Source organism: Rhinatrema bivittatum, chromosome 17 (genome assembly GCF_901001135.1).
Source record: "Rhinatrema bivittatum chromosome 17, aRhiBiv1.1, whole genome shotgun sequence".
Taxonomy (NCBI): Eukaryota; Metazoa; Chordata; class Amphibia; order Gymnophiona; family Rhinatrematidae; genus Rhinatrema; species Rhinatrema bivittatum.
The window spans coordinates 52,178,180-52,191,083 of record NC_042631.1 but is presented as its reverse complement, the minus strand read 5'-3'; the positions used below and the strand labels follow the sequence as shown (position 1 = coordinate 52,191,083).

Here is a 12,904-nt window from a genome sequence, read left to right as displayed (position 1 = left end):
ATCGGTTTGGATTCAGGTTCCAATTCACATGTGGGGTTTTTTCAATCGGGCCCGATCGCGGTTTTGTTTATCGGTTGCGCCCCAGCCGATAAATAAAAAACCCACCCCGACCCTTTAAAAGTAACCCCTTAGCTTCCCCCACCCTCCCGACCCCCCCCCCCCCCAAAAACATTTTACAGGTACCTGGTGGTCCAGTGGGGGTCCCGGGAGCGATGTCCCGCGATCTCCCGCTCCGGGCCGTCCTCCCGCTCCCGGGCCCTCGGCTGCCACTAATCAAAATGGCGCCAATGGCCCTTTGCCCTTACCATGTGACAGGGTATCCGTGCCATTGGCCGGATCCTGTCACATGGTAGGAGCACTGGATGGCAGGTGCCATCTTGTGCTCCTACCATGTGACAGGGGCTGACCAATGGCACCGATAGCCCCTGTGACATAGTAAGGGCAAAGGCTATCGGCGCCATTTTGAATACTGGCAGCCGACGGTCCAAGTGCAGGAGGTCGCTCCCGGATCCCCGCTGGACTTTTGGCAAGTCTTGTGGGGGTCAGGAGGGTCCCTTAAGACTTGCCAAAAGCCCTGGTGGTCCAGCGGGGGTCCGGGAGCGATCTCCTGCACTCGGGCCGTCTGCTGCCACTAATCAAAATGGCGCCGATAGCCTTTGCCCTTACTATGTCACAGGGGCTACCGGTGCCATTGGTCAGCCCCTGTCACATGGTAGGAGCACAAGATGGCGCCGGCCATCCAGTGCTCCTGCCATGTGACAGGATCCGGCCAATGGCACGGATACCCTGTCACATGGTAAGGGCAAAGGGCCATCGGCGCCATTTTGATTAGTGGCAGCCGACGGCCCGGGAGCAGGAGGATGGCCCGGAGCGGGAGATTGCGGGAGATCACTCCCGGGACCCCCACTGGACCACCAGGTACCTGTAAAAGGTTTTTGGGGGGGTCAGGAGGGTGGGGGAAGCTAAGGGGTTACTTTTAAAGGGTCGGGGTGGGTTTAGGGGTTATTTTTGTGTGCCGTTTTTCCCGCCCTCCCCCAAAACGATAAGGGAACCCCCACGATCAATATTGTGGGGTTTTCCTATCGTTTTGGGGGGAGCCTCCAATTTCTGATGATTTTGAAAATATTGACGATATTTTCAATTGTCCGAAGCCCGATTCACATCCCTACAAAATAGTAGGAGAGGGGAGGTGGGATGCACAAATATTCTCCTCTCTTTCATACACACACACACACACACACACACACACATGCACATGTTCATTGTCTCTCATACACACGCCCCCCCTCTTTCTCCCACACACACATGCTCACACACACACGTACCCTCTCCCATATATACATGCTCTCACACACAAACACATGCTCCCTCTCTCTTATACACACATGCTGTCATATAGACATGCTTCCTCTCTCTCTCATTCACACACACAAAAGCTCTTTCTCTCATACACACATGCTCTCACATAAATAGACACACACATCCAAGCTCCCACTCTCTCATACACAGGTTCTCTCACACACACACACACACATGCACACAAGCTCCCTCTGTCTCATACACACAGGCTGTCTCTCGTACACACACACACACACACATGTATACTCATACTCCCTCTCTGTCACTCAGGTTTCTTCCTCTCTTTTTCCTGGAGTCTATAGGGGTAAGAGGGGTGCTGTGGCCTCCTCTTTACTCAGGCTGCCAGCGGGTTGGGATGTGCTGGTGGCCCCATGGTCTTCTTTAGATTTTGGCTGCTGACAGGATGGGGTTGTGACGGCAGCCTCTCGGAACTCCTATTTCATGGCCACTGTGGGATTGGGTCCGTGGCATCTTGTTGGGCTTCTTCTTTTGCAATCACCATGGGATAAGGTCCGCAGTGGCCTGTTGGGCCTTTTCTTTTGCAACCACCATGGGATAAGGTCCGCAGTGGCCTGTTGGGCCTTTTCTTTCATGGTGTGGGCTTTCTCACACTGCTTACTTCCTGCAGACCCGCTGTTATTGTCTGGTGGACCTCTAAGGGGGCTGTGGACCATAGGTTGAAACCACTGACATAGCATATCTATGCATACATGCTACTTATGCACATATATGTTATTTTTACACATGAAACCCCTCTCAAAATGTATTCCTAACTTTGTATCTGAAGCAAAGGAGGGTGAAGTGTACCTGCTACTGATATGCTGAAGCCTTTAGAAAATTACTCCTCTTATATATCATGTCTCTGTGTTTGCCATTGTTGCAGTGTGCTGTACTTACTTTTTGTATTAACATGGGAAGCATGGCTGCAAAACTGATATAACTGGCAGGCGAGGATTATCATTGCTGTTACGAAGATACAGAGTGCAAGAGTCAGCAGTCCATACTTGACTGTGTCTGAGAAAGGCAGCCGGAGCTCTGAGAGGAACAGCAAAAAGGACTCCATGCATCGTACCTGCTGGCCTGCAGGGAAGACAGGAAAAAAGACTGTGAGCACAAGCATAACTCTGCTGTTTATGCAGTACCACCAGTATCTCCCACCTCATTCTTACCACCCTAATAGGCTTCAGTTGTAATAAGCCTCTCATGAAGCGCTCCACTAAGAGCTGCACCGAGACTGGAGTGTCGCCCACTCCACAGTGGTAGGCGCTGATGGCATAAGAACATAAGAAAATGCCATACTGGGTCAGACCCCAAGGGTCCATCAAGCCCAGCATCCTGTTTCCAACAGTGGCCAATCCAGGCTACCAGTACCTGGCAAGTACCCAAAAACTGAGTCTATCCCATGTTACCGTTGCTAGTAATAGCAGTGGCTATTTTCTAAGTCAACTTAATTAATAGCAGGTAATGAACTTCTCCTCCAAGAACTTATCCAATTCTTTTTTAAACACAGCTATACTAACTGCACTAACCACATCCTCTGGCAACAAATTCCAGAGTTTAATTGTGCGTTTAGTAAAAAAGAACTTTCTCCGATCAGTTTTAAATGTGTCACATGCTAACTTCATGGAGTGCCCCCTAGTCTTTCTATTATCTGAAAGAGTAAATAACCGATTCACATCTACCCGTTCTAGACCTCTCATGATTTTAAACACCTCTATCATATCCCCCCTCAGCCGTCTCTCCTCCAAGCTGAAAAGTCCTAATCTCTTTAGTCTTTCCTCATAGGGGAGCTGTTCCATTACCCTTATCATTTTGGTCGTCCTTCTCTGTACCTTCTCCATCGCAATTATATCTTTTTTGAGTTGCGGCGACCAGAATTGTACACAGTATTCAAGGTGGGGTCTCACCATGGAGCGGAACAGAGGCATTATGACATTTTCCGTTTTATTCACCATTCCCTTCCTAATAATTCCCAACATTCTGTTTGCTTTTTTGACTGCTGCAGCACACTGAACCGACGATTTCAATGTGTTATCCACTATGACACCCAGATCTCTTTCTTGGGTGGTGATGCATATAAGATTATTTTTCCCTATATGCATCACCTTGCAGTTATCCACATTAAATTTCATCTGCCATTTCGATGCCCAATTTTCCAGTCTCACAAGGTCTTCCTGCAATTTATCACAATCTGCTTGTGATTTAACTACTCTGAACAATTTTATATCATCTGCAAATTTGATTACCTTACTCGTCGTATTTCTTTCCAGATCATTTATAAATATATTGAAAAGTAAGGGTCCCAATACAGATCCCTGAGGCACTCCACTGCCCACTCCCTTCCACTGAGAAAATTGTCCATTTAATCCTACTCTCTGTTTTCTATCTTTTAGCCAGTTTGCAATCCATGAAAGGACATCGCCACCTATACCATGATTTTTTACTTTTCCTAGAAGCCTCTCATGAGGAAATTTATCAAACGCCTTCTGAAAATCCAAGTACATTACATCTACCGGTTCACCTTTATCCACATGTTTATTAACTCCTTCAAAAAAGTGAAGCAGATTTGTGAGGAAAGACTTGCCTTGGGTAAAGCCAGGCCGACTTTGTTGCATTAAACCATGTCTTTCTATATGTTCTGTGATTTTGATGTTTAGAACACTTTCCACTGTTTTTCCTGGCACTGAAGTCAGGCTAACCAGTCTGTAGTTTCCCGGATCACCCCTGGAGTCCTTTTTAAATATTGGGGTTACATTAGCCACCTTCCAGTCTTCAGGTACAATGGATGATTTAATGATAGGTTACAAATTTGTACTAATAGGTCTGAAATTTCATTTTTTAGTTCCTTCAGAACTCTGGGGTGTATGCCAGACAGACCTATATAAGGGGGAAAAAATAGCCATGCCCCGTCTGCCCTGTTAGAGGGCTTGGCCTCTGCCTGCGACAGGATAAGCCTGCCAAGTAAACTGAGAAGGCTTGCATGCATACCTCCCTTCAGCCATACCCAGTATTTCCAGTGGACCCTGGATAATCCTGAGTATTTGTAAAGCAGCCCTGCTGAACCTGTTGATAGCACTGGTAATATATGTGGAAGTTAACTGGAATATTCTGACCCAGATCAAGTCAGTCTGACCCAGATTGGTCTGACTGAGTACTGTGAATGTGCTGTTAAATGGTTATGTTGAAGTTCATGATAATGAAGAGAGCCTGTTGCCTTTTATGTTTGAATAAACCGTGCATTGAATAAGAAAATATGTTTCATATTTTGCAGCTAGCACCCTGACATCTGGCTATGCTGGTGTCTTCATTTCTGCTATGCCTTTTAGTTTGTACAGAATTTGCAGCCTACCAGACAGACCCAGCTGCTAGTTTAATGGTATTATCATAGTCTTTTCTAAATAGCTACCACAACTAGTAAGCTTCCTAAGTTGCTTCCATGGTCTGCCAAGCAGACCGGGCCACATGAGCCCCTACATTTCTGCTAGAACTGCAGCTTGCCGAGCAGACCCATCTGCTATCTGCTTCTACCATCACAGCCTTCCAAACAAACTTGGCCATGTGGTTGCCTATATGACTACTAGGACTTTTAACCTTTCCCAATAACCAGCCATACATTCTGGCAGCCCCAACATTCATTGTTAAATCAGTCTATAAACACTTAAACATGTACCACTGTGGTAATCCATGCACAGAACTGAGAGGGTTAACTGAAATTATAACTAAAAATAAACTTATTCAGAGATGGAACCAGCCAAAAATGTTCAAAGCTTTAGATTTTGTGTTCATATATGTTCCTAATAACATGTGTAGGGTCTCATTAGGATCCCTAATATGGAGAGTGACCTATTAGCAAGATCCTGCAGAATAAATGTTGCGCTTCTCGGCTGCACTGGTGCCACGACCAAGCCTGCTCACCTTGCACTTCCCTCCATGAGCTCCGGGCACTCCTCTCTCACTACTGCAGTCAGCTCATGGTGTCCTCTGCCCCTTTTCCGCACACCTCCGTCATCGCAGGCCTCACAGCAGAGCTCCCGTCGGGGCTCCGCATCCTCGGCGTCCTTGGCCCCGCCTCTAGGCGCGTGCACAGCCCGCTCTTCCTCCTTTAAAGGGCCCAGGGCGGGAGCCTCGAGCCGGACGCCTCCCGATGATGTCACTTGAGCACCACTTAAAAGGCGAGGGCCTTCCCACAGTTCCTCGCCTTGGCAAACGGGTCATCACGTATTCGTGAAGCTAGTTGCCATCCTGTATTCTTGTTTCCTTGATCCTGTGCTTGTTCCAGTGTTCCTGCGTTCCTTGCTCCTGTGCTTGTTCCAGTGTTCCTGCATTCCTGTGTCTTCCAGTGCTCCTGCATTCCTGTATTCCCGTGGTCCTTGCTGTGTTCCAGCATCTATGTTCCGCTACCCAGGTTGTACCTTCTCGGACTGATACTTGGTACTGATCTCAGCTTGCCTGGATCTGACCTCAGCTTGATACTGACCACACTCGAACTGATACCTGGAATTAACCTCTGCTTGCTACTGACCACGATCGGACTGATACTTGGAAGTGACCCTTGCTTTGGCTGACCACCCTCAAACAGATACACTGGCTTTGACCCTTGCACTCTACTCGGACACTCTCTTTGCTTCTCTTGTGACCACCAGGCCTGCCTGGAAAAGGTCACTCGTGACCTTTTCCAAGCTTGACCGCTAGGCGCTGCCTATCCTGACTGGAGGTCCTTCAGCTCCTGTTCCGTTCCCGTGGTCTCCAGTACACTCAGTTCCGGTCTAGCTTATCTGTTCTCCACTAGCCACGCACCTTTGCTCTTGGTGGACACACCTCTCCGCTACCTCTCCTGGAGACCCTCCAAGGCCCACCTAAGCCCAGGCGGTCTGGGAATCCAAGGGCTCAACCCACGAAGCCCCCGGACTGTTATTGGTGAAGCTCCAGCTAGCCTCTGTCTCCTCGTGTGCTCCGCCTCCTGGCGGCAGGCGCCCTCTGGGAACCCTCAGAGAGCCATACCAATCCTGCGCTAGGCCAAGGGTCCACCTCCACCGCAATAATAAAGTAGCAGAATGAATGTATCATCGTTAGCACAGCACCCCCATTGGAGCTCACCTCAATGGTTTAGTCCTGCTTGCATATTAGCAAGTGTCCCTTAGTGTGTGTGCAGGATTTATGTTTGAATTGTAAAGTGTTATATGTGTGTGGGTCTCAACTAGGCCTTAATTGGGCCTCAAGGTGGGAGGTGGGATAGGGCAACTTAGATTCAACTTATCTTGTTTTAACACAAGACACGTGGTACGTGACACTCCCATTCACGGATTCCTATTAGAGATAATTGTATGTTTTACCTATAAAAAGCCAGCACTCATGGACATACGGTAAGACACACAGGAATAGCTCTGTAAATATGGAGCTACTACTTCGTGTCTTCCAGACACGAAGTAGTATTATTGCATATCCTTTTGATATGCAATAATAAACTTAAATTTGTTTCTACTAAATTTGGTATGGTACCTCTATATTCATGGGGCAGCACCTTTAAGCTGATTTTAAAACTCTACATTTGGTGCAGAATGCGGGCAACTGACAATAACTGCGGCAACTGTAATTTATGGAGTCTTATGTTGGAATCTGCTGGCAGGCTCAGACCCAATACTAGTTCTCGGACATTATTGGCTAAGTCCGAAGGAAGGACCCCAGATCAGGAGGTATGGATGTCTGCTTATTCAGCAGAAGTAATTCCCAGGAAGATTCCTGGATGGCTATTTATTGATAAAGTGATTCCCGGAAGACAGTAGTACTCGCGAAGATGACATTGCTCGCATTAGCGAAAGACAGTTCTGTAAGTAGAATTATTTTTGTTATTTGCAAGTAAAGATTTCTTTGGCCAATTGTAAATAAATGTGCACTATTTAGTTTGATTTTGCTGTGGGGTTATTTCAATGTGTTTCGTATATTTAATGGAAACTTATTTGACATGTTTCTGGTTCGTTTGCCTGTATAGTTGTCAGTAAACTTCCATTACAAAGAGTTTTAAGATATCAACAGTTCTTTCTTTGTTCTAAGACCTTTGTTTGCATGGCTGAGCAGATTATGGTGTAAATTAAGTTATTTGTATGTATACATAGAAACAATGGGTCTGTGTGGAAGTTATAATCTGATTGAGTTAAAAGTTATGGAGAAGTGTTGATTTCTACGGAATGTGGATTTAATTTAATGAATTGTTTACAAAAGTTTGGTTTCTTCGGCTTTCTCTTGATGGCTAGTATTGAATTTGGACAGAAACGACAGGAAGGTAACAGCTTTGAGGTTTTTTGTTCAGTTTCTCTGCATATAAGATATGTTTTGGTTCTGACTCATACTGGCATGTTTGTTAGATGACTGTGTTATAAATGTGGATATTTTAGCCCTATTAGCTGTATTTGCATACTATGGATGCTGTGAATTGAGCAGAAAGAGTTGAAACATGCAATTTGTAATTGATGCTATAGAGATCTGATAGAGTGGAGAAGTTTGGGGGTTTTTTTTTTACGGCTTTTGCTCTTTGGCTTCGCTGCTTGATAATTAAAAAATCATGTGGTTAAAACAGATTAGAATTTCTTTCTTTTTAAGTTAGGTGAAATATTCACAGTAATTTTTGTGATTAGATTTAAAAGATGAATCCAATTTTTCTCTGCAGCAGCCAGATACCTAACAAACAACAATCGATCAGCCCACATCACACTGATCCTCAAAGACCTTCACTGGCTCCCAATAACCCATAGAATACAATACAAAGCCCTCTCCCTAATACACAAATCAATGCACAATGAAAACACAGAATGGCTAAAAGACACCCTCCACCACCATCACACCCAAAGAAACCTTAGATCAAAGAACACCTGACTGCTAAACATTCCCTCTGCAAAACAAGCACACCTCACCACAACCAGAGAATGCGCCATATCAATAGCAGGCCCTTACCTATGGAACACTCTCCCTGAACAACTCAGAATGGAGACCTCCACACAGTCCTTAAAAAAAACAACCTAAAAACCTGACTATTCCAAAAAGCCTTTCCTCCCTCAAGCCTAACCCCCCACCCACTCCACCCAACCTCACAATAAAAAATGGAAACGTCTCAATCCCACTTTACCCTAGACATGTCCGCGTACCCCAATAAAGCCCAATAAGTCTCCCATGTACAAACCTCCCCATGTAAATAACTTCAGATATTGCCATGGTGAGCTGAACTAATCAAACCACCACATCGAACTTTTTGAATTAATTCTCCTCGATGTTCAACACTGCAAAATGTAACTGTATTAACTGTTGATGTGCCTCTACTCCATGTAAAGCAGTAGGATATGTTCATCCTACTATTTCTCCATGCCAACATATAAACCGATGTGATGTACCCCAACGAATGTCGGTATACAAAAGCAAATAAATAAATAAATAAAGTAAAATAAATCTATTTTTATATGTTAATAAGATCTTTGCTTTGTTAGATGTGGGTGTGTAAAATGTTTTGTTACTAAATAGATTATTGATTGCAGTGTAAAAGTAAAATCTGTGGATCCTTGTTTTATGGGAGCAATAGGAGTAAGCTTGCCCCCACCTTAGGAATTTGTTTTGGGTTTTTTTTTGGAAAGAGAGAGTGAAGAAAAAAATGCATTGCTTTTAAACTGAATGGAAGGAGTTTTTCTTGTAAGTGTTTAAGTTGTTTGATGGTCAGGGTACGTTAGAGGATGGAGTGAGGTGAGTTCTGTGATGGTAATGTGTCAGAGAAGAAAATTGATTAAGGAGATGAGTTATTTAATTAAACAGATGTCAGAGATAAAAAAGAAAGAACTTGTATGCATACAATCCATGCTGCAGTAGAATTTATGTCATGGGATGATAACAAGTAGAAAGGGAATGAATGGCACAGTTTTCAAGTCTTATAAGGTTTTGTAGAAAGCTTTTTATTTCTAGTATAGTCAGCACTGAATGCACCTAGTTTGGCTTTTGTTAATTTATCACCTCAGGAAATGGAAAAAAAAAAAAGGGTTTTAGATCTGCAGATGGAGAGCAGCTCTCACACCACAACTTGTAGAAGTGCTTCCTAGAGGTATAACGATAGAGACAGGAAAGTAGTTTTATGACTTTTGTTTGCTGAATTAAGGCATATCAGACTGTTTAGTTTTAAGGAAACTGTAATGTCACTTTAAAAATTTACTTTAATCATTACATTAATTGTGTTGTATGCCAGATCTTATATTTTCCAGATTGACAGCCTTCCTGCCATGGGAGATGTAACGCTTGAAGATTACATTTTTTCCCAGTTTGATTCCTTTTCATTTTTGAATAGATCTATTCTAATTCTGACTTTTGTTTTATTTTTTGGATCGATCCAATCACTTTCTAAACATTTTAAAGTACTTTTTGGTCTAATTTTTTAGCTCAAATGTCTGTCCTTAGTTCTCTGTCTTTGTGTGTCATTGCAAATGAAGAATGAATGAATGCATGAATTTATGTAATTGGTTCAGTGAAATATATGTTTTTATGTAATGTCTGAGTACTTAAGTTTGTGGTTTGGACTATTGCATGTTGCTTTATAATAATGTGGGAATATTCTGCAGATTTGTAATAGGGATTACTAGATGCAGGGAGTTATTGACATGATGGCATTTTCTTATTGATTAATTTGATTTGTTTTGATCTTATATTAGGCTCTAATCAATAACATATGCATCTAATCTAATAATGAGTTAAGAAGCTATGCTCCGATGTCAAAAACTGAGAGAACTGTATATGCCATATGTCATTGATTTCAGAAATCATCCTTTGCCACAGAAGTCATCTTGCACCCTGCATTATATGGACTGAAATGCATACAATTTATACCTGATCTTTGCTTTATGTTTTTTTCTTGTTCTATGGGAGTGGTTTTACCTAGAATTTGGTTTCTTTTGTTTTCTGAGACAATGTACCTTTGACATGTGATAACTGATTGTCACAAAATTATTTTTATGATATATCTAGTTAATATCTAGTCATGTACCTATTTGCAGATGCCATTACTTAGGTTTTCAATTTAATGCCACAGTCTGAATTGATGCAGTTTTTATTAGTCCTACATTCCATGTGTTTTGTTGCATTTTCCAGTTCTATAATTTCTAATACGTATATGCCTTTACTTGCTGAATCAGCTAAATGATTATTTAATATGTTCTTCTTTATTTATTTATTAATTTTAACATTTTTATTTACCGATAGCCGTATACACATCGTACCGGTTTACAAGAAACAGGAGGAAGGCCAGAAACAAGGCATGACCGTTACATAGAACACATAAGTATAACATTTGAATGTATTTAGAGGAACATAGGAAGATAATTGATAACAAATGAGCAAAACATTGATAAACATTGATAATTTAAAAAAAAAGTAGTTAACTTGGTCTTGTACTACTACGATATAAGGGATAAGATTTCAATTATGGGGTGGACTACTGGGCTTAGCTAAGTCTTAGGGAGGTTTGGAGGAGATCAGCTGGGGGGGCAGAAATAATATAGTGAGCAGATTGTACAAAGGGGACTGTCTAGGTGAAGGCCTGTTGAAACAACCATGTTTTTAGTTTTTTTTTTAATTTGTGAGTGAAAGTTTCTGTACGGAGGTCATGGGGCATGGAGTTCCATAGGATTGGACCAGCCAGGGAAAAGGCCTTTTATCTATGAAAGCTAGTTTGATCACACTAATCAATCACCCTGTCCCACTGTTTGCCATTTGACAGTGTGATATGTCTTGATGTGGATCAAATGTTCCCTTGAATTCCTTATTCTTTGACTACCTGTCTTTTTCTCTGGATCTTCCTTTCCCTGTTGTGGATTTTGTGGTTTCAGTGATAATTCAAAGTTCAAGAGGGATATATATTTCTGCCATGCCAGCATATGTTAAATAAACGCTGTTCTGCTTGCTGTAAGCTATTTCAAGCATTCTCTTGCTTGCCCCACTGTTGGTGCCTCTGCTCAAGTCTTTTCTCTTATTCCACCTTCGGCAGCCTGCATTTATGGTAATCACATTGCTGGTCTTTCATATACTATTCCCCCTGCTCCTAACCTTACCCAATATACTGAATTTGGTTATCACCTTTCTACTATGATTTCCATGTATCCTTTTTTGAACACTTCTTCTTGTAACACTAACTATTAGGTTATTTACCTAGAGTTTGTTTACACCCTCTCACAAATGTTTTCTGGTAATGTGGCATCTTTGCCTACCTATATTCCTATTTCTGCCTATGATCAGAATATGTTCTATGTTTTTCAATCTCTGGTGCTTGTTATGAGATTGTCCTCCTTGCAGAGACTCACCCATTATAAATGAGGCTCACTGTCACAGGAATATGCAACCATGTTTCCTGTACTGCTATTCTATGTTTTCCTTCTTTTCTTCTTCATCCACTACAATGGACTGTCTCTTATTATTCTCTCTGTATCCTTTAAGAATGATTTCTTCTTTCTGCCAGTTGTTTAGTTTTTTTCTCATATTGTTCATCTATGCTCATGTAATGTAAACTAAAGCTTAAGACTAACGTTATGATAATGCAGTTATATTTGCAGTTCAACGACAGAGCTGACTGACTTTCATTGTAACTTCAGCCTTAATGTTGCCATTTCCTACCTAAGGTCTGCTTGTATCTGTGAGTATAATGTACCTAATTTAGAGATCTAGAGGGGCACATACTCTGCTTGACACACCCAATACAAACCAAGGGTTACTTGTAGTCTTGGCCTACTTGCCCTGGACTGTCTTCAATGACCTGTCACCTTCTCTAATGCTTTGGTGTGCCACTCTTGCCATTTGAAATTGGCACAAGAGGGAAATAATATATGTGTGTGCCTGAAGTCTGAAACCAACACAAAGATTATGGCTTAGGCCAAGCTGCAAAGGAGTCTAGGTAACAAACTCTGGCTATAAGGACCTCAGATTGACCCTAGCTTGAATAGATGCTGGGAGACATCTGGACTGCATTTGGAGCTGTTCAAATATGATGGAGGATCATGAGGTCACAAAGAGCACATGGACGAGGTTACATTCTCACAGACTACCAGGAGCCCAGTGAAATCAGAGAGTCCTGGAGATCCCCCCTGAGAATGAAAGACTGACAGGACAAAGAACTAACAGAAGATTGACAGTAAGTGGTAGGCACATGGGACTCAACTAGGCCTTAATTGGGCCTCAAGATGGGAGGTGGGACAGGGCAACTTAGATTCAACTTATCTTGTTTTAACACAAGACACATAGAAACATAGAAACATAGAAATGACGGCAGAAGAAGACCAAATGGCCCATCCAGTCTGCCCAGCAAGCTTCCCTCATTTTTTCTCTCATACTTATCTGTTTCTCTTAGCTCTTGGTTCTAATTCCCTTCCACCCCCTCCCATTCACTGATTCCTATTAGGGATCATTGTATGTTTTACCTATAAAAAGTCAGCACTCATGGACATACGGTAAGACACACAGGAATAGCTCTGTAAATATGGAGCTACTACTTCGTGTCTTCCAGAGGTCCCATGATTGCCTTTTGATATGC

General features: G+C 42.8%; 1 protein-coding gene across 1 annotated transcript in view; it reads right to left on the bottom strand.

Annotated features, from left to right (window-relative positions):
- The window catches only part of LOC115079429 (synaptotagmin-2-like), a 134,994-nt gene that overhangs the window by 95,203 nt on the left and 26,887 nt on the right, over nucleotides 1–12,904 (bottom strand). Inside the window, exon 2 of the mRNA XM_029583020.1 lies at nucleotides 2,257–2,439. Coding sequence (XP_029438880.1) covers nucleotides 2,257–2,422 — 166 coding nt within the window. The 5' untranslated portion in view covers nucleotides 2,423–2,439. The remainder of the gene's footprint in view (nucleotides 1–2,256; nucleotides 2,440–12,904) is intronic.